This window comes from Salmo trutta, chromosome 13, assembly GCF_901001165.1.
Source record: "Salmo trutta chromosome 13, fSalTru1.1, whole genome shotgun sequence".
Classification (NCBI taxonomy): domain Eukaryota; kingdom Metazoa; phylum Chordata; class Actinopteri; order Salmoniformes; family Salmonidae; genus Salmo; species Salmo trutta.
The window spans coordinates 52,535,612-52,562,028 of NC_042969.1; the positions used below are offsets into that span (position 1 = coordinate 52,535,612).

General features: G+C 42.8%; 1 protein-coding gene across 2 annotated transcripts; it reads left to right on the forward strand.

The window, feature by feature from the left end:
- The first annotated feature begins 830 nt into the window (after window positions 1-830).
- LOC115205985 (mRNA decay activator protein ZFP36L2) lies at window positions 831-9,589 on the forward strand. 2 transcript variants are annotated; one of them, XM_029772461.1, is made up of 3 exons: window positions 831-952; window positions 6,427-6,718; window positions 7,098-9,589. In XM_029772461.1, exons 2-3 carry the CDS (start codon window positions 6,665-6,667, stop codon window positions 8,244-8,246), a joined length of 1,203 nt encoding a protein of 400 aa, XP_029628321.1. In that variant the 5' UTR covers window positions 831-952; window positions 6,427-6,664; the 3' UTR covers window positions 8,247-9,589. The 2 variants fall into 2 exon arrangements, with proteins under 2 accessions (XP_029628321.1, XP_029628320.1); XM_029772460.1 differs by having other exon boundaries at window positions 831-925.
- The last annotated feature ends 16,828 nt before the right edge of the window (window positions 9,590-26,417 follow it).

A 26,417-nucleotide genomic window follows, 5' to 3' on the forward strand; every position in this document is an offset into this window, starting at 1 on the left:
GTGGAAAGCAACTGCTTGGAGGTTTGAGCCAGGGTCCCTGTGCAGATGGACATTTGCTGGTTTAGGGGCATGATTAAAAGACAATTTTGCCGATATTGTGGCTGATGTCTTGTGTTTCCCTTGTGTTGCTGTTTACGGAGCGTGTGTTTCCATTGCTAACTTTGATGTTACAGATTTGTCCGCCAAAAATGCCTGCATAGTGAACAGTTTGTCTCAATAATGCAGACAGATATGTGGGAAAGCAATTGCTTATTTAAAATGTTTGTTTTTATTAAATCAAATCTGCAATTCCACCACCACAACAAGCACATTGTAAACCAACCAGAGTCATCTCGGTCCTCCATGGTCAGCAGTGTTGTGTCACAGCAAGCAGCAGTTTGCAGAATACGGCAGGGAGACCCCACAAACTGAGTCCAGCCAGGCTGGAAATGTTTCCTGGAAACGGGAAAGGGTTTGGCGGGAAAGAGACGAGAGAGGATGAGGGGGTGGCACTTTGGTGTCTATACACTTCTGTGAAAGCAGTATGTAGGGTGTGTGTGTGTGTGTGTGTGTGTGTGTGTGTGTGTGTGTGTGTGTGTGTGTGTGTGTGTGTGTGTGTGTGTGTGTGTGTGTGTGTGTGTGTGTGTGTGCAGCCAGCTCCTCGGCTCTTGTCCAAACACATTCCACAACGCCTTGTCACGCTTTTACTGGAAATAGAGGAAGCTAGGGCTACTGTTATGGGAGGGGCTGTCATTATTCCTGATGGGGGGGGTTGGAAAACACTTTAGGAAGTGGAGTGGATGAAGGGGGGCTGGAAGTAAAGAATCTGGGGAACTGTGAAAGAAGGTCTGGAGATTAGGAGAGAAAATGGAGAGCGAGATGGAAGAAGGGTAGTGTTGTGTAGCAAAAGCCAGAGGAGCTTTGTAACGGCTTCACATCATCGAAGGTCAGTGTACTTACTGTATGTTAGCAGGTGAGTTTTTTGTCATGAATCTTGTTTTGGATGCAGCTCTGCAGAGTGGTCACTAGCTGGCACAGCCACAAACCTAACCTTAACCACACTGCTAACCATAACGTCTAACCCTAACCATAAGTTAAGACCAAATAACAAATGTTCGCTTTCATGAATTTTTATAATATACAGCAGCCTTTGCAGCTTTGCAGCTTGCCTATCGAAGGGAAAATCACTCAGTTCTGCCTCCAGGACAAGACTCATGACAATAAACGTCATCCTGCTGAATGTTTGTGGTGTGAAAAGTGTGACAGGGTTCTATGATTGAGTGGACAGTTGAATAAATCTTTTGATCCAGTTCTAAATGTTAATGTGTAAAAAAATATATATAATAATGTACTAAAAGGGATAGACAGACCTCATTTATGCACATCAGTAAAACATGATATAACATAATATTCAATAATATTAATATTATTACATAACATTTCAAATTGACAACATACCACAAAGCACAGGACTTACAAACAGGTGTATGATGGCTCGGTGCAAGGGTTCACGCACACCATTGGCACATGATTGTCACCCCATTTGCTGATCATCAAAGTTCAGTGCCTTTGTCATTTTTAACACACCACTAAAACACTGATATGAGGAGGACCCCCATCTGAAACCTCAAAATAAAATATTTGCATGTTTAGTAACTGTTTTATACTTTAAGTTACAATAATGACTGCAATGTACTAGTACATTTACATATTTGGAGGGGAGGGACTTCCCTTACCAATAAGGGTCTGTCAAAAATTCTAGCCTATTGACTGCCAGCAAATATTTGTAGGAGAGTTTGTTTTGCAGTGTAGGGATAACACTAATTATTTCACAATTTACCTTCTATGCATTGCCGTTAAATCCCACATAGGCCCATGCTTACATACAGTGCATAGAGTGAGATAGCCTTCTGTGATCCCTACTGGGACCACCATACAACACTGGGTGACAACAATAGGCACTACCTATGCAAACAGAGCCATTCACATCCATTCAAGTCCACCTGAATATGGAAATGCCCTAATTGACACACAATCCATGAGAAAGGCCAGGTACAGAATGCTCAGGAAGGGTTTGCTAAGCTAAATCGTCAGTGTGGCCCATCTATTGCCTAAAAATGTGCAAATGCGTGGTGTCATGCAAACCCCTACTCCCTTACCAATATCTCCATATTGTTTTCCTAGGGTGGACTTGCCATTCTGAGTCTCATACACTTACTACATCCAAGCATTTAATGGAGGCTTCCATCTAAAGGGATGCTTGGCGAACATAGGATGATATTGATAAGTGATTATCAATACCAGTAGAGGGAGTAACATAACTTGTGTTGCAGAAATACTCCCCAAACTCTCAAAGTTTATCACTGGTTTGTTTGGGTCTTCTCAAAGTCAACATGTTGCGACATATACTAGTCCATATTGTCTAAACTTAAAATGTAACTTCCATACATGCAGTAGACAGGGGTTGTCTCTCTGATTAAAGGAGTTAAGTTCTTATTCGTACACTAACAAGAGATTTAACGTACCACCTGATGCTCCCTCTGACCTAATCTCAATGTTGCCATTGGTTTCCCTTTCAAATGTACCATGTATCATACCAACCCTAGTGCATCCAGAAACCAAACACATGTGTGTATGCACACAGAAGAGAATAGGGACCCAGACAGGGAAGTCAATGCCAGGGAAGTTCCTGTCTGTCTATGTGTTCTGGACATCCCTGACACATGTTAAATAGGGAACCTCCAACAATGTCAGGGTGTTTTACAATGTTGCCGCTCTGTTGACATTGTTGTTTGTATGAGCTAATCCTTCACCTGTGTGTGAGTGTACGACTGTTTGCTGTGAAACTGTGCCCCTGTGTTAAATGAGGGGCTTGTTTGTCCCTGAGCGGATGTCTGTGGGAACCTCACGTTATCCTGTCCCCCAGAACAACACAGACAGGGACACATCTCTGAGGACTTTACACACAGGAAAGAGCCCCCATCCTGCAGATACATGTGCCACAACAAAGGTCCTCTAGTGATGGCCGCTCAATGAGGGCAGGCCCGGGTCGTTTGGGAAGGCGAAGGCTGTGGGGGCGGGGTTTGGAGCTCCAACAGAGACCCTGGGGCTGTCAAGGGGGGGACTGGAAGCTCCAGTGAAAGGGGGGAAGAAAAAGGAGGAGAGGGAGAAGGAAGGAGAAGGGCAGCTAGATAGTTTGTGCATAACTAATAAATTACACTGTGGATGGAATCTCAGACACAAGCAGCAAAAGGCTTCCCTATGTAACAACAAGAAAGCTAGTTAGTAATGCTAGTGAAATTATGGCTTGGAATAATCATATAATTACTTTTTAACCATTTCTTCATTATCATCATATACAATGATGTTATTTCAACATGTTCTAAATTTACAGAATCATGTCAAAACATCAAGATTATATTATGTGTAATGAGAAGTAGCATGTCAAGACAACACATGCCAAGATGTGTCTCCCAACATTTTATTTATAGTTTCAACAGATTCTCTTTTGCAATGTGACCGTTCTCTGTCGCCCACCACTGCTAAAATTTGAAAACCAATTCACAGAATCAGTTAACCGTATTGCCCGCATATAAACTGCCCATCAGGCTTTGCCCACTTGTTTTCATCTCCTGTGGGGAGTGGGTCCTGTTCAGGTCCAAAACCTCACTGCTACCATTTACCTCTCCCAGCCCTGATAGCCAGGCAGTGGGTTATGTAACAGCCACCACACAACGGAATCCGTTTCTAAGTCATTCCTTCCTGCAAGAAAAACAATACATCTACCAGTCATGATTATGGGCAGATAAGGGCTGAGACCAAACAGTTACAGCAACTGACCACAAACGCTGTAGGGCAACCACTGAGCATCACAGTTATTTAACCGTGCCCACACTGTAATTCTCATGAAACACTCACCGTGGTCATAAATGTCATAAATAATTACTGGAGAAAACACAACATTTTACTGGCAAAATGTTGCTGCGGCTTTGCATTAGAGTATGTCCATTTTATAGCATCTTGGAGACGCGTCAGTGGGCTGCTTTACTAAGACAAAAAAGGTCCTAGGAGTCAGACACAATAAAGAAGCTGAGACGTACCCATTGAGGGTCAAAGGCAAATGTGAGACATTTGTGTGATGCTTACTTTAACAGCTATTGCACCCCCTCTTCTGTGATGGCTCTGCCATTGTGACCTGATTGTCTAATCGTTAACAAGGCCCTTTCCCTCCATCCACCACTATAGATCCATGCACAGGAATCTGTAACAGAGGCCTGCTGGTTTGGCTCACATACAGCAGGGCCAATCAGAGGGAGAAGGTCTGCATAATCCCATCTGCATAATCCCATTGTTGCCCAGTGAGCACCATCGCTCAAGCATAATTGGGGGAACCATACCAGTCCTCCAGGAGGACATTGATTGTGCCTTGATAATTGTCACTTTTCAGAGTTGGGCCATCCTTGTCTCTTTTCTCTCTGTCTGGGAGGCTATAGATGCCCCTCCATCTTTCCCTCCACTTCCACAGCCTCACAAAAACAACACGAGATAAAATCAACTGTGTCAGGAGAGTGGTAGAGTGCATAATGTCTAATAGACAGATACCAACCTGAGATAAAGCTATAAAATAGCATTTAAAATGAGCTTATAGGTCTATGAATCAGACTCCCTCATGACAGTATAGCAGTATCTACCTGGCAGTATAGTGAGTTTTTTCTCACTGTTGTCGCTAAAGACAATTGACACTGTTGTTCATTGTGTAGATAGACTTTAATCTGGTTTACTGACACGGTGACTCGACAAACAGCAACCCTGGTTTCAGTTGCTTGTCTTTTCATGCCCTAATTAAACAACCCTCCTCCTTATCTACTTCAAAACGACAAGTGTCATCATGGGATAGCAGACTTTTTGCTGGGCCCTATCTCCGTTCTTACAGAATGGTATGAAGTGTTGACTCTACTGTTGACGATAAGGCGTCATAGTGGTTTAAAGGGACAGTGCTTTCTGTTGACTGAAAGGTTCTACGTAAATGTTTACAGAGTGTTTTAGAAGTTTTTACTCAGGCACTATGCATAATGATGTAGGTTTTAGGGTTGTTTTCAGTCCGCATCATCAAATGTCAGGTAGGGAGGGAGGGAGAGAGACAGTCAGAACGAGGCCTACGTTCATACAATGACAGATCAGGAGACAAACAAATGTAGGATCTTCATTTGAGGCAGTTTTCTAGAGCAGGAAAATAATCCTGCAGCAACAGGAAATGTGGATTATTATGTGGATTCGAATTAATGGACATTTTTGCAGGGTTTGATACATTTTTTCGAAAGGAAACATCAAGTCTGAAATTTCAAAATGTCCTTTTAAACCTCAAAGACACAACAATTTGTAAATGGGATTCCTGCATTGCAGGAAAGTTCTCCTGTAAAAGGGTGATCAAATTAAGGTCGTACATCTGTAGTGACCTAAACACCAAATTAATTAAGTTGCTGTTCAAAGTGTTGGAGTTTGTAAGCTTTTCCCATCCTTTGTAAGAATTTGCCCTTGGATTTGCCTTCACTATCTTTTAAACGTTTGAGTATGCTCTCCCACCTACTGTGAACATAATAAACCCTGTCTAGTTGGACTTTTCTCCAAGGTCTCTGGTAGAATGTGTTCTGTTCTGTGCATAAGGTTTACAAAAAGAGGACATAAGCCTGTAGTCAGTCACCAGGGTTTGGATAGTTAGGGAGCGTATTGCATTTCATACAACCACCTGTTTGTTGTCTGCCAGACAGGTGAATGTGTGTGTGTCATCTGCCCTCTATTTTCCTGTAAACATTCAAAACAATACTCCCATCACTTTACCTCCAAAAATCCCAACAGTTCAACTGCTTCCTCTCCCTCACCCCACCCCACCCCTCCCCAATATACTCAAACAATACAGTTTGACAGCAGGGCCTTTGGGTTAAGGGTGGGGCACTTGCTGTGGTTTGTGCTTGTGTTATGGCAACCATTTACAACTGAATGCCTGAAATAACATCATGGGTGAAGGCATTGTAGATTTCCTCTCTCCTGCAGACATGGTTTCATATTCAAATCTGGGCCTTTGACATGCCAAGCAAGACACAAAATACATCCCCATATTATATTAGACCATAATGACCCACAGTTCAATGGGTGAAAGAGATGAAAATGTGCTCACCATTGCATGCTGCAGCAGTCACATCCAATAAAAACAAACAAATAATTATATTGATGCTTCACTTTCCCATGACTTACAGCCACATCAGAGTGGCATATAATGAATTTATGAATAGCATATATCAATTTATTTATACCAACATAACTAACCCCACTAACAGACCGCTAGTACAAATCTGTGGCTTTTTGGAATTAGGTTTAAACTATGAGTTATAGGCTATAGGAGACGTATATGTTCAACTACAACATGTTTGTTTCATGTTTCCGCATTAGAATATCACAGTGAATGGGGGGGAGAGAAGCCTACTACTACAACTCAAGAGGAGTCCCCTCCACGCAAGGCACGCCTTGTCACCAAAATGTGGGTGGAGCTAGGCCTCCTCAACTATTTATTGGGATTCCAACAGATGGCTGAGAAACTTCAGAAGCGCTTGATTAGAGCGTCTTCCTGCACCAACACAGAACACACTCTACTGTGAAGTGGGATAACCTGACTGAGGCATAAAGCACAATGCCATCCGACTTCCTAACGCCGTTTTTGGAACTGGAGGATGAGTTCTGCAAGGTAAGAACAAGTTTTTGTTTTATATGTGTATTAATACATTAGGCTATACAGGATACGTCTGAAAGTTATACTGTGGATTTAAAATGGTAAATAATCCATGACTAAATTGTATCATTTTAACTTGGATTTATATGTGCATTTTTTAATCAGTTTTGCCTAAAAAGAAAAGGCTTCAAACTTTCTCATTAACGTGCGTAACGGTATCCATCTGTCATTCATTCCTTGCCAAACCAAGCGCATTATAGTCAACTTTCAGGCTATTGTGTTTGCTTGCAGTTTACAGTTTATTTGGTTCAGCATATATTTACATTTTATTATCTTGTACATGGCTTGAATCCCCGGTCTTGGAATGTGACTTCATTCCTCTCTTGTGTGATAGAATTTCCGTGGTCTGAACATGCCAGATGGCGCACCAGCCACCACGCAGATGCAGCGCATCGTGGGATTTCAGCGCAGACACTCACTATGCCCGGTCACCCTGCCCAACTCAAAGTTCAACAGCGGCATTGTGGACCCAATCGGCGAGCCAGCCTGCTGGGCTCTTACTAACACTGCTAACCAGCAGTGGAGCCTGAAACATCAGCAACAGTTGCCCCGCTCCTCTCTCAACAACATCCCATTCCGTGTAGACCGTTCGATCAGCATGATAGAGGGCCATGTTGGCAGCTTCGGGTCCAGCGAGCAGCAGCTCCCCACCACCCCTCCTCTGATGCCCCCACCCGGCCTAAGTATCAGCACCTGCTCCCTGTCATCTCCAAAGTCCCTCGCCCCCTCCCCTCCCATCTCCACCCGGTACAAAACCGAAATGTGCCGCACTTACGAGGAGAGTGGCACCTGCAAATACGGAGCCAAGTGTCAGTTTGCCCACGGCATGGATGAGCAGCGTGGCTTGAGCAGGCACCCAAAGTACAAAACCGAGCCATGCCGCACGTTCCACACCATTGGCTTTTGCCCCTATGGCGCGCGATGCCACTTCATCCATAACGCGGACGAGCAGCTCGGGCCCGATGGAGGAACGCCACCTCAGCGACTAAAGATAAGAGAACGCCCACAGCTGCTGCGTCACAGCATCAGTTTCGCTGGTTTCTCCTCTCCCCAAGCACTGACCGGATTCCATCCCGTTCCAGAGCCCATGCTGTTCTCTAGGGCTTCCTCGGTATCATCCCCGCCCTCCACAGGTAGTCCAGAACTGCTGTCCCCATTGTTTCCAGAACCTGCTACACTGAAGTACAACTATCCGTTCTCGTCTGACTGCGGAAACGACCAGATTAATAACAACCCTCACTTTTATACTATCACTGACTCTAAGTGCCAAACTGTCTGTGCGCAAAAGTCAGCCGCACAGAACTCTCACCGCAATGCCTTCTCATTCACCGGACTGCCTGCCATGCAGCGGTGTGCTTCACCTGACTCTCTCTCCGACCAGGAAGGCTATACCAGCTCCAGTAGCCTGAGTGGTTGTGAGTCCCCTGGACTTGAGGGCAGACGTCTCCCCATCTTTAGCCGCCTCTCTGTCTCAGATGACTGACCTTTAACCGTATATTACTGTCTCATCCTAGCAGTAGTTCTGCCCAATGTTTTAAAGCTATAGCCGACATATTTAAAACAATATATCATAACGTCCATGTATACTGTTGTATACCCGTTTTAGCTACTATGGGTGGCTCAACTTGCTTTACAGTATCCGTGATGTCTTTGTTGAGAGTTCTGTTGAGGAATTTCTGTACCCATTTAAAAAAAAATTTTTTAAAAGCATGCAGGTAATGATCATTTTGGGCTCGGTATAAGGACACAACTATTGTCTACACGTGTGCGTTTTACAACTTCAATGGTTCTTCTTATAGCCTTGCCCTTTTAGTGTGTAACCAAAGCTGAACATAGTACCTTGTCTTGTAGGCAGAGTAAATGTTGAAACGTATCCCAAAATGTAGCTAGGCCTACTGTAAACAAAATGTAGCCTTTAGTAAAGGCAACTAATTGACAGTATTATCAAGTAGTCTAACCATAGGGCTTTTTGGAGATTTATTTATTTTGTATGTTTTGCAGAGTTTGTTTACGATTGTGTTATACATTTGTATATGATGCAGAAGAACATGCTTTACTCTTCGCTTTGTTTGAGCTATCACGTAGCTTTAGAACTTTGAATTGCTTGAGTGTAGACTCTGCCAGGACCATGTCCACCAGCATCTCCTTATGCCAGTGAAAGCAATACTTGTGTTACAAGTTATCTTGTTCAATCAGTAAATACACGTATTGCCCTCACCAGTCATAATAAGTCATATGTTCTTACCCAACAAGTGCATTTCAGCATTTAGTTTGGGTTCACCGTTTCAACATTCAAGTTCCTGATACATTCATCCAGTTTTGCTTACTCAGCGAGACATGATTCTCATACACATGTGACTGTTTATATCATATTGTAAACATGATTTGTGGGGTTACATGAGCTTATAACATAGGCAAGCAATGTTGCCACAGTGACAATGTATGAGTAATATGCGTTATGTCAACATGTTGGTCTCTTGCACACTAACTGTTATTAGACAAAGTGGCATGAATTACTATGTGTATTTCATCTTACAAGGAACTTGTCTTTTGTGAGCCAAGAGTGTTTTTTGCAGCTCATTTGCAGCAAGAAAGGACTGTGATTGTCTTTACTTTTAGCCTTAACTGTGATGGAAAACAAACAAGACTTTGCATTTATTAAATTAAAACTTATTTATTTTGTTTTTCAAAGCAAAAATGATACTTTCGGTTTTGTTGGTTTCTATATAATTTAAGTGTATTGTTTACATTCTATGGGATATGAATCCCTGTTTCTATCTTAATATATTTTTACCTGTTTGGTTCAAAATAAAACTCTGTTGGAAATCACTGTCTCACTGACTTGTTTCACTTAGAGGCACACTGCACTTCATACCATCACTGTTATGCAATAAAGTGATATTATTACTCATCTGAGAAAAAGTGACAATAACATACGAAAACTCGTTTTATAATTATGTACGCTTTCTAAGAGGGGAAAATAGTAGGATTAAATGTTTATAATGGAGATTGAACAAGAATGGCTCTGCACAAAATGAGAACATGATACAAAAATTATATTTTATTTGGACACTCACAAAGACAGAAGGGAACAGAAGTTGGGTTTTATGTGTGTATTGTTTGGCTTTGTTTTGGCATTCTGGTGTTAGCAGACTGAGAACATCCCACTGCTGAATAATCCCAGACAATAGCGATTGGCCATTCTATTGAGAAATTGGGGTGGAGGGGGTTACTGCAAGACATGAAAAGGCATGGGGCTTTTGTGAGACTGCTCTCTCTTTCTTACTAACATCTGTATGCTAATGCTAGCCCATGGAAATGGACTGAAGCAGGGGAGGGAGATTTGCAAGTCCATTGAGGAGTCATAGGTCCAGGGAGCAGATTTATTGGGGACTACGAGAAGGGGGAGGGGGTTAGAGGCTTTCAGTTGAATTGTTTACCACGAGGAGGAGGAGGAGGTGTAGCAGAGATGGGTGTGTGCATTTGTCTGAGAGTTAATTTAGGCAATACAATTTAGGCAATACATGAGACATTGAAGAGAGTATCTGAAAAACCACTGCAAAATGTCCCACCTGTAATCCATAAGAGGATTCTAATGCACTGTCTTCAACAATACACCTTGTGATAATATACATTATAAATATATGGACCTAGACCTATACATACATGTATTCACATTATTTGATAGCCCTTTGACCTACTTGCATATGGATCACTATGGAAGTGATGTAGTTACCAATAGTTCTGGTAGTATATGACATAATCAAAGTGATGTTGTTTAGCATATAGGAGACTAATGTTGAAGTGCAATTTGCTCATTCCACAACCCCCTGGTTTATTGCAGAGGTGCTGCCCTCTAGTGGCGAAGATAATTAAGCGTTTACCTTCATAAATTAGTAAGATTTCCACTGTATGCAATGTTTATGGATTCGTCATTGATGATTTAAACTTACATTGATACGTTTATTCAAGTCATAATTGCAATATATTAAGGGTCTCTATTCATCTATTTCACCATCACCCTAACAAGGCACTCAAAAAAGTGTGATCCTTACCACATACGCAACATAGCCTTTGTCACCTTATATTTGCTAAATTATTTGTGAAACAGGGGGGCTGGAGAGGAGGCAGAGAGGGGGCATAATATTGTCCTGGCGGCATATCAATTCAAAACAGACTGACTGCACAGAGGTGTCTGGGGTGAAGGTTTTCCGTTGGGGACTAGTGTGTATGTGTATGGGGGGAGGTATCTGAGTTCCATCAGCCAGGACTAGATATTGGGCACATCCATCCTTGTGCAAAGGGGCACACCGCTCCAACAGTTGCAACTGTATGCACAAGCACATGGCAAGTCAGATTTTTTCAGTGTAACAATATACCCATAGCACTTACAGTACAATAAAACATTTCAAAATTCATATCTCTCTAAGAAACGTTGAAACAATCCAAACATGACAATTTGATTCACACAGTAAGATACATTTGGTGGATTTCATCTGTCTTCCCACAACCAATATGTCTGCGCTCTCAACTTGTTCATGCTCTCAACTTGTCCATGCTTTGTCATCATCAACAGGGCAGCAGGTAGCCTACTGGTTAGAGCGTTGGGCCAATAACCGAAAAGTTGCTAGATCTAATCCCCGAGCTGATAATGTAAAAATCTGTCGTTCTGAACAAGGCAGTTATCCCACTGTTTCTAGGCCGTCGTTGTAAATAAGAATTTGTTCTTAACTGACTTGCCTAGTTAAATAAAGGTTACATTTTTCCACTACGCTAATAGCTCTGACCCAATGAGAATGTTGGGGGGCACTAATGATATTTCAGGTGGGGCCAATGCCACCCCTGCCACCCCTATGACAACACCCCTGGAGCTAAAAGCCTATTATTCAAGCATGTCATTACAATAACAAAGAGAAGGACAACAAAACGTATTTCGTTCAACCGTGAGAGCTCAAGGAAGGGATGAAGCAACAATAGGGAGAGAAGAAGTGATAGGCACGACGTGTGGGAAAGCACTATGAAAGGTAATGTGTCAGACTACTAATTATAAAAAGAATAATTTAAAATGTCATTCAAATTGACTAGCCTATAATCGTAACTTTGTAGGCTGCATGTCCTGCACAAATCAATGAACCAGCAGCATCACGTTCTCTTCCATCTTCATTGATTAAAAGGGGTGCTTAATTCCAGTATACATAATAAAGTATAATATAATAGTGCACAGTAACACATTCCACACTCAAAGAAGAAGATTACTAGAACGTGTTCATTTATTTACCCAAGAGAGCATACATCCATGGGCTTTTCTGTTTTTCTGTCGCGCTTCATGTATGGTATAGCTTATCATATGTATTGGATAACGGCACAATAATTTGGGCTTTTTAAAGCTTGGGATCATAAAATGTCTTTGATGTAAGGCTTATCGGGCTCAGGTAGCATCAGGCGTGAATTTTCAGCCCGATCATAGCTCAAAAAAAGGACATATTTAAGAGTACATATAAAAGTACACTTGCTGCATTTTTGTTTGTTAGAGTTTTTTTTCTATTAGCATTTACTCGGATATATCCATAATAATGATGTTGATGCACGATTTCGCCTGGCTCAGAAAAAGTCAAAAGTGAAACAAATCTTCTGAGGTCGGCCAGGCAGACAGCGAGGCTTATATTAACTCCCACTGTACCAAACTAAATTCTATACTAGAAGCAAGGGGAAATAATGTGCGAGTTGAAATTGTGTGTGTTGCAGTGATTTACTATTTATTGAACTGTTAGCAGGTATAGTGTGCCTGTGACGACCAATGCAGCACGGCTTGGAACGCTGCTCATCCAATCAGCATCCAGGATCTAAACAACCAATTTTAAAATACTAGTTGCGACAGGGAGACACATGCAGAACATAAGCATACAGCACCGAACACACAGCACCGAACACACAGCACCGAAGGAAGTCACAACATCAGCTGCTACAGAACCACCCAGTGTCACAGATACATTATCAGTGTGCCTGTCTGGCATCAAACTTTAACCATAACATGTCAAAGGTAGGAACATCACTACTTAGTTACAACAGATCATTTTTCACTAACAAGTATAAATTAAAATGGTAAATGTGGTACTCTGTTATTGGGACTGCTGTATACATTACACCTCAGGACAACAACAACAACAACAAGCTGGCACTTAACAAACTGTACGAGGCTATATAGAAGCAGGAAACCATGCACCCGGAGGCTGCTTGTCTTGTTGCCGGCGATTTCAATTCTGCGTCACTAAGACACGGGATTCCCAACTTCTATTAACACATCTCCTTCGCCACTGGGGGCGATAGAGTCATAGACCACTATTAATGAACCCACAAGCAAGCATACAAGACCCTCCCTCGTCCCACCTTCGGATAATCAGATAATGTCTCTATACTCCTGCTTACTGTATACAAACAGAAGCTCAAACAGGAAGTGCCCATGATGCGCTCTGTAGAGAAATAGTCCTTCTAATCAGAGGCTATGTTGCAGGACTGCTTTGCTAGCACAGGACTCTGCCAATATCATCGACGAGCTAACCACCTCCATCTCGGGCAATGAAGGTTCGCTGCTTCCCAATCAAAAGCCCTGGATTAACACTGAGGTATGTAATAAACTAAATGACAAAGCTACCGCACACAGGACTAACGCAGCCATCCCGAGGCTATGGCTGAGGACACAAATGTGTATTTGAAGTCCCGCTATGACCTCCTCAGAGTCATCAAACCGGCAAAATAAAAATATAGGAACAAGTTGGAATCCTATTACACCGGCTCCAACGCTTGTCGCATGTGGCAGGGGCTACAGTCCATTATGGATTACAAAGGTAGACCTAGGCATAATCTATCCAACGATGCCTCTCTATAAGATGAGCTCAATGCATTTTATGCACGTTTCGACAAAAACAACACAGAACCGTGCACGAGGGCCCCCGCCATCTCAGAGGACTCTCAGAGGCCGACGTCAACACTCGCAAGGCCATGGGCCAGACGATATTCCATGGAGGGGTCTCAGAGAATGCGTAGAACAGGTGGCAGGCATATTCACAGTCATTTTCAACCTCTCCTTGTCTCAGTCTACACCATAGTTTTCTCCAAGCTCGTCACCAAGCTCGGGATCCTGGGACTGAACACTTCCCTCTGCAACTGGATCCTGGACTTCCTGACTGGCCAACAACACCTTTACCACGCTGTCCCTAACAAAGGGGGCCCCCCAGCACAGTGTTCTTAGCCCCCTCCTGTACTCCCTGTTGACTCACGACTCAAGTGTACTGACAACACAACGGTGGTAGGCCTCATCACCAACGGCGATGAGAAAGCTTACAGGCAGGATGTCACAAAACTGGCAGTGTGGTGCCATGACAACAACCTCTCCCTCAATGTCAGCAACACCAAGGAGCTGATCATGGAGTACAGGAAAGATGGGGATGGGGATGGGGATGGGGGGGTCAAGAGCTTCATGTTCCTCTGTGTCCACATCAATGAGTGCTTAACATGGTCCTCTCACACCCAAACAGTTGTGAAGATGGCACAGCAATGCCTCTTCTCCCTTAAGAGGCTGAAACGATTTGGCATGGCCCCTCAGATCCTAAGGAACTTTTACAGCTGCAGCATTAAGAGCATCCTGACTGGTTGTTTCACCGTCTGGTATGGTAACTGCACCGCCCACAACTGGAAGACTCTAAAGATGATAGTGCAGATGGTCAAGCGCATCACTGGGGGCGAGCTCCCAGCCATTACGTACATGCCAGGCAGTGTCCGAGACATGGACTGTTCTCCGTTCTCCCGTCCGGCAGTAGGAACCGGTACATCTGTACCCACTCAGACACAACCTACGCTGCTACTAAAAGTATTATTGATTAGATGTATTACTCCATTACACTGCTGTCCATTGATTTTTGATTTCCATTACCATTTGTATTTATCTATTTATCCTGCTACTGGTCACTATTACTCCTGTTTACATGTATATATTACCATTGGTACTTTACCATAAGTATTATATCAGGAAAGGTCTATACCCCATTACAACAGGAAAGTATACTGCTACTGTCGTGGTAAATGGGAGTGTTACAGGTTATTTTCCCATTACATACAGTGCATTGGGAAACTATTCAGAACCCTTCCATTTTTCCACATTTTGTTACGTTACAGCCTTATTCTAAAATGGATTAAATTGTATTTTCTCCATAATGACAAGGCAAAAACAGTCACATTTACGTAAGTATTCAGACCCTTTACTCAGTACTTTGTTGAAGCACCTTTGGCAGCGATTACAGCCTTGAGTCTTCATGGGTATGAGCTTGGCACACCTGTAATTGGGGAGTTTCTCCCATTCTTCTCTGCAGATCCTCTCAAGATCTGTCAGGTTTTATGGGGAGCGTCACTACACAGCTATTTTCAGGTCTCTCCAGAGATGTTCGATGGGGTTCAAGTCAGGCCTCTGGATGGGCCACTCAATGACATTCAGAGACTTGTCCCGAAGCCACTTCTGCATTGTCTTGGCTATGTGCTTAGCGTCATTGTCCTGTTGGAAGGTGAACCTTCGCCCCCAGTCTGAGGTCCTGGGCGCTCTGGAGCAGGTTTTCATAAAGGATCTTTCTGTACTTTGCTCTGTTAATCTTTCCTTCGATCCTGACTAGTCTCCCAGTCCCTCCCATCGAAAAATATCCCAACAGCATGATGCTGCCACAACCATGATTCACCATCGAGATGGTGCCAAGTTTCCTCCAGACGTGATGCTTGGCATTCAGGCCAAAGATTTCAATCTTGCTTTCATCAGACCAGAGAATCTTGTTTCTTATGGTCTGAGAGTCCTTTAGGTGTCTTTTGGCAAACTCCAAGCAGGCTGTCATGTGCCTTTTACTGAGGAGTGGCTTGCATCTGGCCACTCTACCATAAAGGCCTGATTGGTGAAGTGCTGCAGAGATGGTTGTCCTTCTGGAAGGTTCTCCCATCTCCACAGAGACACTCTGGAGCTCTGTCAGAGTGACCATCTGGTTCTTCGTCACCTCCCTTACCAAGGCCCTTCTCCCCCAATGGCTCAGTTTGGCCAGGCGGCCAGCTCTAGGAAGAGTCTTGGTGGTTCCAAACTTCTTCCATGTAAGAATGATGGAGTCCACTGTGTTCTTGGGGACCTTCAATGATGCAGAAATGTTTTGGTACCCCCCACAGTCTGTGCCTCCACACAATCCTCTCTCTGAGCTCTACGGACAATTCCTTTGACCTCATGGCTTGGTTTTTGCTCTGGCATGCACTGTTAACTGTGGGACCTTATATAGATAGACAGGTGTATGCCTTTCCAAATCATGTCCAATCAATTGAATTTACTACAGGTGGACACCAGTCAAGTTGTAGAAACATCTCAAGGATGATGAATGGAAACAGAATGCACATGAGCTCAATTACGAGTCTCATAGCAAAGGGTCTGAATACTTATGTAAATACGTTTTTTAAATGTATTTTTAATACATTTGCAAACATTTCTAAAAACCTGTTTTTCCTTCGTCAATATGGAGTATTGTGTGTAGATTAATGAGGATTTTTTATTTATTTAATTCATTTTAGAATACGGCTGTAATGTAACAAAATGTGGAAAAAGTGAAGGGATCTGAATACTTTCCGAATGCACTGTATCTGTATCATGCAAATATATGTTTTAATGGCTTAGTGGTGCTATAAAAGACATGGCTCAAATAAAGACAAATATAATTTTTACAGAATTAAAGGATGTTGTTACAACAAGGAAATGGAAGTACTATCATCTGATCAGCAGGTACTCTATAATGTTACAGGATTTTGACTGCCTTGACATCAGTGTTAATTTCATCAACAATAACTATGTCGAAAAATATTCACCAACAACCTATTTTTTGTGATGAAAACGAATGATGACACCAAGACAAGATGCTTTGAAAAAAATGATAACCTCACCAAATGAGTTTTTATATTAGTTGAACAAAATGTGATGAGACGAGAATTCCATGTGAGACTAATGGACATTCTATTTGACATGAAACTCCTTTTCATCTGTTTAGTCCAATCATATATATATATACTGCTCAAAAAATAAAGGGAACACTTAAACAACACATCCTAGATCTGAATGAAAGAAATAATCTTATTAAATACTTTTTTCTTTACATAGTTGAATGTGCTGACAACAAAATCACACAAAAATAATCAATGGAAATCCAATTTATCAACCCATGGAGGTCTGGATTTGGAGTCACACTCAAAATTAAAGTGGAAAACCACACTACAGGCTGATCCAACTTTGATGTAATGTCCTTAAAACAAGTCAAAATGAGGCTCAGTAGTGGGTGTGGCCTCCACGTGCCTGTATGACCTCCCTACAATGCCTGGGCATGCTCCTGATGAGGTGGCGGATGGTCTCCTGAGGGATCTCCTCCCAGACCTGGACTAAAGCATCCGCCAACTCCTGGACAGTCTGTGGTGCAACGTGGCGTTGGTGGATGGAGCGAGACATGATGTCCCAGATGTGCTCAATTGGATTCAGGTCTGGGGAACGGGCGGGCCAGTCCATAGCATCAATGCCTTCCTCTTGCAGGAACTGCTGACACACTCCAGCCACATGAGGTCTAGCATTGTCTTGCATTAGGAGGAACCCAGGGCCAACCGCACCAGCATATGGTCTCACAAGGGGTCTGAGGATCTCATCTCGGTACCTAATGGCAGTCAGGCTACCTCTGGCGAGCACATGGAGGGCTGTTCGGCCCCCCAAAGAAATGCCACCCCATACCATGACTGACCCACCGCCAAACCGGTCATGCTGGAGGATGTTGCAGGCAGCAGAACGTTCTCCACGGCGTCTCCAGACTCTGTCACGTCTGTCACATGTGCTCAGTGTGAACCTGCTTTCATCTGTGAAGAGCACAGGGCGCCAGTGGAAAATTTGCCAATCTTGGTGTTCTCTGGCAAATGCCAAACGTCCTGCACGGTGTTGGGCTGTAAGCACAACCCCCACCCGTGGACGACGGGCCCTCATACCACCCTCATGGAGTCTGTTTCTGACCGTTTGAGCAGACACATGCACATTTGTGGCCTGCTGGAGGTCATTTTGCAGGGCTCTGGCTCCTCCTGCTCCTCCTTGCACAAAGGCAGAGGTAGCAGTCCTGCTGCTGGGTTGTTGCCCTCCTACGACCTCCTCCACGTCTCCTGATGTACTGGCCTGTCTCCTGGTAGCGCCTCCATGCTCTGGACACTACGCTGACAGACGCAGCAAACCTTCTTGCCACAGCTCGCATTGATGTGCCATCCTGGATGAGCTGCACTACCTGAGCCACTTGTGTGGGTTGTAGACTCCGTCTCATGCTACCACTAGAGTGAAAGCACCGCCAGCATTCAAAAGTGACCAAAACATCAGCCAGGAAGCATAGGAACTGAGAAGTGGTCTGTGGTCACCACCTGCAGAACCACTCCTTTATTGGGGGTGTCTTGCTAATTGCCTATAATTTCCACCTGTTGTCTATTCCATTTGCACAACAGCATGTGAAATGTATTGTCAATCAGTGTTGCTTCCTAAGTGGACAGTTGATTTGACAGAAGTGTGATTGACTTGGAGTTACATTGTGTTGTTTAAGTGTTCCCTTTATTTTTTTGAGCAGTGTATATATCGTACTTTAGTACGAAAAGGGCAAATCAATCCCAGAACAACAGCAAAGGACATTGTGAAGATGCTGGAGGAAACAGGTACAAAAGTATCTATATTCACAGTAAAAACGAGTCCTATTTCGACATAACTTGAAAGGCCGCTCAGCAAGGAAGAAGCCACTGCTCCAAAACTGCCATAAAAAAGACAGTCTACGGTTTGCAATTGCACATGGGAACAAAGATCTCTGGTCTGATGAAATAAAAATAGAACTGTTTGGCCATAATGACCATCGTTATGTTTGGAGGAAAAAGGGGGATGCTTGCAAGCCGAAGAACACCATCCCAACCGTGAAGCACGGTGGTGGCAGCATCATGTTGTGGGGGAGCTTTGCTCCAGGAGGGACTGGTGCACTTCACAAAATAGATGGCATCATGAGGAAAGAAAATGATGTGGATATATTGAAGCAACATCTCAAGACATCAGTCAGGAAGTTAAAGCTTGGTCGCAAATGGGTCTTCCAAATGGACAATGACACCAAGCATACTTCCAAAGTTGTGGCAAAATGGCTTAAGGACAACAAAGTCAAGGTATTGGAGTGGCCATCACAAAGCCTTGACCTCAATCCCATAGAAAATGTTTGGGCAGAACTGAAAAAGCGTGTGCGAGCAAGGAGGCCTACAAACCTGACTCAGTTACACCAGCTCTGTCAGGAGGAATGGGCCAAAATTCACCCAACTTATTGTGGGAAGCTTGTGGAAGGCTACCCCGAAAGGTTTGACCCAAGTTAAACAATTTAAAGGCAATGCTACCAAATACTAGTTGAGTATATGTAAACTTCTGACCCACTGGGAATGTGATGAAAGAAATAAAAGCTGAAATAAATCATTCTCTACTATTGTTCTGACATTTCACATTCTTAAAATAAAGTGGTGATCCTAACTGACCTAAGACAGGGAATTTGTACTAGGATGAAATGTCAGGAATTGTGGAAAACGGAGTTTAAATGTATTTGGCTAACGTGTATGTATACTTCCGACTTCAACTGTAGGTACGGATACCCCCAATGGACATCCTACTACATCTTCCTCTCTCCAATGAACAAGAATTCAACATGCGTAACCACTGAAGCATAATTGAAATGCAATTTGGAAACTGGTATTATTCTCTAACATTCTACTTAAATTAAATTGGCATTAAATTACACAGTCTGAACATTAACTTAGGTACAGTCTCTTTTTGCTGGGTATGGTCCCCAACAGTATGTATTCTCTTCAAGTAACATAGTCTTTCAGCCACTCTGGTGGCTTCACATCCCTTTTTGGGTGAGCTTGTGGCTCTGTGAGCCTTCTCTCTCCTCCCCTTCTTTTTGTGCATTGTCTGTGGCCTCAGTCTGTGTGGCTGATCTGAAAGAGCTCTGAGGTGTGTTTTGTTCCTCCGTACCTCCTCTGAGCCTGTGTCCACCACATAGGAGCCTGGGGCATCCACTTTCCTCAGCACTATTGCTGGTGTCTTTGAGTTTGTAATCCACACACGTTGACCTTCTGCCAGCTCTGGTCTCTCCGTAGCACGGTGTCTCCGATTAAAGTCTCCAGTTTGCGTTTCTTTCAGCCGTTTGTCCCTCTCAGCGAAGGCCTTCCTGTTAGGCCATCGGGTTTAAGCTGAGCCGGCGAGACAGGCAATGGGGAGCGCAGCCTCCTGCCCATCAGGAGCTCGGCAGGCGACGGCCCATGATACAGTGGTGTAACTCTGTAAGCTAACAGAGCCCTCTATGGATCCTTGTTTTTTTTCAACAGTCCCTTGACTGTTTTCACAGCTCTCTCTGCCTTACCATTACTCTGTACTGTACTCTGTACTGGTCACATGTGTGAAGTCATATTCTGTGGCAAAAGCAGAAAAGGAGCTCGCGGAGAATTGGGGAGCGTTATCTGTAACCAGGACCTTTGCAACCCCTTGCCTGGAAAAAAAATACTTTAATCCGTTGATAACACCAGCTGATGTGGTTATGAGTGTCTTTGCTATTTCAATGTATCTTGAATAGTAATCTACCACTAGCAGATAAGAGTCATTTTTCCAAAAGAACATATCTGCCCCTACCTTTTGCCATGGACGTTTTGGCAGCTCCGTTGCCATCATTGACTCCGGATGACAAGGTTGACATTATGTACACATCTTACACTGGGCCACCAGCTTGGCAATCTGAGTACTCAGACCAAGCCACCACACCGACTGTTGAGCCCTCAGTCTGCATTTGGTTATCCCCATGTGTCCCTCATGCACTCTGTCTAGCATTTCTGGTTGTAGAGTCTCTGGGATAACTATCTGCTGTCCTTTCATGAGAAGGTCTCCATTACAGTGGAAGTGACTTTGGTGCATCCAATAGGGCTTCAGCAGCTGAGGCAGTTCCTCCTGCCTGGGCCATCCCTTTTTGCACTGCTGCGCTATCTGTCGGCAGATGGGGTCTCGTTGTTGCTCCTCTGCAATCTGCTGCAGTTTGGTCTGAGATGCAGGTAGGCTGTCTCTTACTGCATTAATGGACCCCTGTACCTCACCCTCTAGACATTGCTCCTCCTCTGATAATGGATGTTTAATTGGGGGATGGGCATATCTGTGATGACGCTGATCTTCTCCGCTGCACTGATTTTGTGTCCCAAGAACAAGACCTCTGACTGTGGAAAAGTGCATTTTTCATTGAGTGTCAGGCCAGTCTCCTGGAGTTGGGTCAGAACTGCTGTGAGCCTTACATCATGTTCTGCTATGTCCCATCCGAACACAAGCACGTCGTCCGCGTGGACTATGACGCCACTCAGCCCCTCCAACAGCTGGGACATGCGTCTTTGGAAATGCTCAGTACCAGAAGCGATTCCAAATGGCAAAACATTAAAACAGTACCGGCCAAGCAGTGTTATAAACGTTGTGAGCGCCCTACTCTCTGGTGACAGCGGTATCTGCCAGAAACCTGAGCGGGCATCCAGCTTTCTGAAGACTTATGAGCCATCCAACTGAGCCAGTGACTCCTCCACTGATGGTAAGATGTGTCTCTCTCTGCAGAGTACCCAATTCAAGTTAGTCATGTCCACACAGATCTTTATGTCCCCATTGGCTTTTGGGACCACCACCATACCTGCACACTAATCAGTGGGACTCTCTATTTTAGACACCACCCCAATTTCTTCCATCCTCCCCAACTCTTCCTTTACTCTGGCCAATAAAAGGATAGGCACACGGCAGGTGGTGGTAAGGTCATAGGGGACAGCATCCTCTGTCATGCGGATTTTGTAGTCACCTTCTATCCTTCCTAGGCCAGAAAACACTTTTGGGAATTTATTTTTGAAAACCTCACCTGGGTCCTCCAGTTCGCTCACTCTCTCAATGCTTCAATTGCTGGCAGCCCCAGCAACAGTCTGGCCAGAGAGTCAATGACGAAGACAGGCTGGATGGAACTTTTGTCTTTACTCTCCAGTTTAATCACCAACTGCCCTACCACTGGAAATATCTTATTACTGGGTCCATACAGTTTTTTGTTTGTAGAGAGCAAAGGGCCATCTCTACTATAGCTATACAGCCTATTTGGGATTGCTGTCACTGCTGCCCCAGTGTCTAGTTTAAAGAGTTTAATATCTGAGTGCCAGCCAGCATTGTTTTCCTTTACTTCTCCCAGAAAGATGCTGTCCTGCTGTGCCTCCTCTGAGACCTCATGCATTTGCTGTAATCGACAGACAGCTGAAAAGTGTCCTCTCCTGTGACATTTCCTGCATTCCGCATCCTTTGCTGGCCAATCTTTCCAAATGTGGAAAGGGAATTTCCCACATTTGCGACAAACACTTGAACTAGCTACTGGTGCTGTCTGTGATTGTTTGCTCCATGTCTGTCTCTGTTACTCATTTATTTCCTCACTCTCTTCGCTCTGCAACTTTTTACTGTCTCACTCTGCCTAACCTGGTTTACAGCTTTGGAAAAGGTAAGCTGGGAATCCAACTGTAACTTTTCAGAAAGTGATATATTTCTTAATCCTACTACAATCAGATAAAACTGTCGGTGGTTTCACCCTGCTCCTGTTTGCGCACATTAAACCTAGCTCTCTCAAGTATAATGTTGTGTCTCCCTACAAAATGTGTTTGAAAACAGTCTTTAACGGCACCGTAGTTAAGTTTCTCTTCCTCGGTCAACGGTGTAGCATTTAATATATCCTCAGCTTCATCACCCATAGAGTAGATCAGTGTATTAATAACTTGAAATGCCTCATTTTTCACATTTAAGCCTGATGCTACTCTGTACCTTACAAAGAACCTGATCCAGGGGACTAATGCAAAATCCCTCAGCACTAGCCACTGGCCTGTCCATGTTTCCTTTTGCAACATGTTGCTTAGCAGTCCTTGCTCGTTAGCTAGCACAATAATGATCTGCGCTGTTTTATCTCCAACACTGTGCCCTGCCTGCTTTGAAACAGACTGAATGTGTGATTTCCTTGGTACGTCCTTCACGTTTATGTGATTATTGAAACCACTTCTGACTCCATGTAATATTCTCTAAAATAAGGAGGCAAGACAATGAGGTTCTAGCTTCAGCATGTTTACAAACCTAGTCTGCGCATGTCATATATAGATATGGATACCCCCAAGGGACATCCTACTACTGCTAAATACTGTACCGTGTTATAACCTGTCATAATATGGTGATAACAGTCTCCTGACCCATATATTTCCACCTGTTGTGACATACTGTTTATTGCATTATTTTATGACTGGTTAGGACACCTATATAAGACTGTCAAATCCCACAGTTATTCAAATATGTTTTTTCCCTGCCAAGAAGTTTCCTTTTGTTTGAAAATCTGTTTCTTAAGTCCTTTGTTGTTGTTGTTACAATTAATTCTTTACGGTCATGTTTTTTTTTCTCACCCTGTGTTAAATAACTTGCAGAAATACACTTTATGACACTGTCATGAAGCATTATGACCATCGTGTGTCAATTTACTTGGACTAAGAAATGCACTTTATGACTCTGTCGAGAAGCATTATGATAAGCATCCTATGTCACTTTACATGGACTAAGAAAATACACTTCATGACACTGTCAAGAAGCATTATGAGAGTCATAATCATATAAGCCAGCAGTGGTGGAAAAGGTAGTCAATTGTCATACTTGAGTATAAGTATAGATAAAAACACCAATAAAAAAAATGGCTCAAGTAAAATTAAAAGTCATCCAGCAAAATACTACTTGAATAAAAGTCAAAAAAATATCTGGTTTTACATGTACATAAGTACAGTGGTGGAAAAAGTACAATATTTTCATACTTTAGTAAAAGTACAATGTAAATGCTATACATCAAATTCCTCATATTAAGCAAACCAGACGACACAATTTATATGCTGTTTTTAAATATTTTTTTATGAACAGACATGGGAACATTCCAACACTCATCATTTACAAACCCAGTATTTGTGTTTATTGAGTCTGCCAGATCAGAGGCAGTACATATGACAACACGTTATAATGATAGGTGTGTGAATTGGACCATAATTCTGTCCTGCCTGAGCATTCAAAATGTAACAAGTTCTTTTTGGTGTCAGGGAAGATATATGGGAGTAAAAAGTACATATTTTCTTTAGGAATGTAGTGATGTAAAAGTGAAAGTTGTCAAAAATATAAATAGTAAAGTATAGATACCCCAAAAAACGGTAGTACTTTAAAGAGAGTCTTGTCCTGCTCCTGAAATCTGCTCCTGCATTCATCCCAGTCATCAGCGAGAAAGCATTCGGGTAGGTGCATGTCTGACATCAATGTGTGCGCAATTAATTTAATATGGTCAATTTCAGAAAATGTTTTATAACGTAAACAAACTGTTGACCAGTAGTCTATGGTTTAATTGGATGTTTGCTTTGTGTGCTAGGTTTTTGGGTTTTGGCACTCTTATGTAGGTGTCATAACCAGACATAAATTAACACAATATACCTCACAACAGGTCTAAGTATATGTGTCATGACAGTGTTCCGACCATATTATGACAGGTTATGACAAGTTATGTCACCTGAAATGACATATTATGATATGGTTATGACTGTGTCATAATGTGTTATGATGCTGGGTGTCAAGTAAAGTGTTACCAAATTCCTTTCTCTCAAAAAGGTAGGGGTCAACATTATTGGCACCTTCAATACCTTTCAATACCTCACATCGCGAGGATGACAGCACTGAGCCTTTATTCTAACAAAAAACGATGAGTGGGAGAACACATTGGGAGGGATCTTAGACCATTCCTACATACAGAATCCTTCCAGATCCTTGATATCCTTCCAGTGGAAGCTAAAGACAACCATAGCATCAAAGATCCACCACCATATTTTATAGTAGGCATGAGGTTCTTTTCTGCTCATGCTTTCTCATTGACGACAAACACACCATCATGTCATCTAAAAAATTGTAAACAACTGGAGTTTGCTAAACAGCATTGGCACTTGGATTGGAACCGGTGTTTTGGTCAGATGACATGAAAATAGAGCTCCTTGGCCACGCACACCAGTGGTGGGTTTGGCATCAACATAAACAAAGCATGAGCAGAGAAGAACCCCATACCTACTGTAAAATATGGTGGTGGATCTATGATGTTATGGGGCTATTTTACTTCCACTGGTTCTGTGGCCTTTGTTAAAGAGCCACTGAACACGGCAATTGGCAGGTGTGTTTTTCTGTTGCTAATGGAGGTGTGTTTCCTGACCGATTTCACGTTTGGTTAATGATGTTTGTCCCCCATGAGACACTATAGATGAGGAACCATATTTCACTTCCTCAAAATCTCCAGAATTAATCTAAGATAACTCAAGAAATATGTAAATAATTTTTACGTTTTTGCCAAGGATGTTTTAGTTGCGCAATTTTACATTTAACTAGGGTGTTTGGTGCAGCATTTCTCAAGTTAAAAAGAAGAGTGACTTGTTGTTTTATGCTGTTGGGCAGGTCTGGACATTGGTGATTCCATTCTTCTTCCATTTAAGAATGATGGAGGCCACTGTGTTCCCTTCCCCAGATCTGTGCCTCGACACAATCCTGTCTCGGAGCTCTACGGACAATTCCTTTGACCTCATAGCTTGGTTTTTGTCCTGATATGCACTGTCAACTGTGGGACCTTATATAGACAGGTGTGTGCCTTTCCAAATCATGTCTAATCAATTGAATTTACCACAGGTGGACTCCAATCAAGTTGTAGAAACATCAATGGATGATCAATGGAAACAGGATGCACCTGAGCTTAATTTCGAGTCTCATAGCAAAGGGTCTGAGTACGTATGTAAATAAGGTATTTATTTTGATTTTTTATATATTTTTTGCAGAAATGTCTAAAAACCTGTTTTCACTTTGTCATTATGGGCTATTGTGTGTAGATTGATGAGGACATTTTTTATTTATTTAATACATTTAAGAATAAGACTGTAACATAACAACAAGTGGGGAAAAATGAAGGGGTCTGAATATTTTACAAATGCACTTTAACATGCATTTGACCATTATCGCCAGCCGAAAATAGAGCCCACAGTGTCAATTCAGCTTGAATGACAAATTGCCTTGCATGTTTCCACTTTCCAGACTTAAACTCAATGATGACTGATATATGATAGGATTCACCCATTTCACTTAATCCCAGCACTGATGAATTCACTAATCCAGGATTTAATTAATCAAGGGAGTGTCTGAACAGTGAAAATAAAAAAGATTATCAACTTTTATCAGTGAGAATGGAGCATTGATAACAGAATCGGATGATATGCGTTAATTGGAGAGGAGTTGGATGTGTGTGAGGCAGAAATGGAGGAGTGGGCCTGGTACAACACTACAACACTAGCTCTTCCTTACAGGGGTCAAACATGGACCTTGGCCAAAGATTGATAGGTCAGCAAATATTTACTACTACTTGCATGCTTTGCTGAAACTGTGCACTAAATAACCAAATAAGCTTTCGATTGCAGTTATGTACTATATAAAAAAAGGATTGCATTTAATTTTTTATAAACAATACAAACCATA

Bases quoted from the DNA above. Each gene is read 5' to 3' on its own strand.
- LOC115205985 (XM_029772461.1), top strand. From the start codon at position 6,665: ATGCCATCCGACTTCCTAACGCCGTTTTTGGAACTGGAGGATGAGTTC. The intron at 6,719-7,097 runs GTAAGAACAAGT...CTTGTGTGATAG, and splicing joins TGGAGGATGAGTTCTGCAAG to AATTTCCGTGGTCTGAACAT.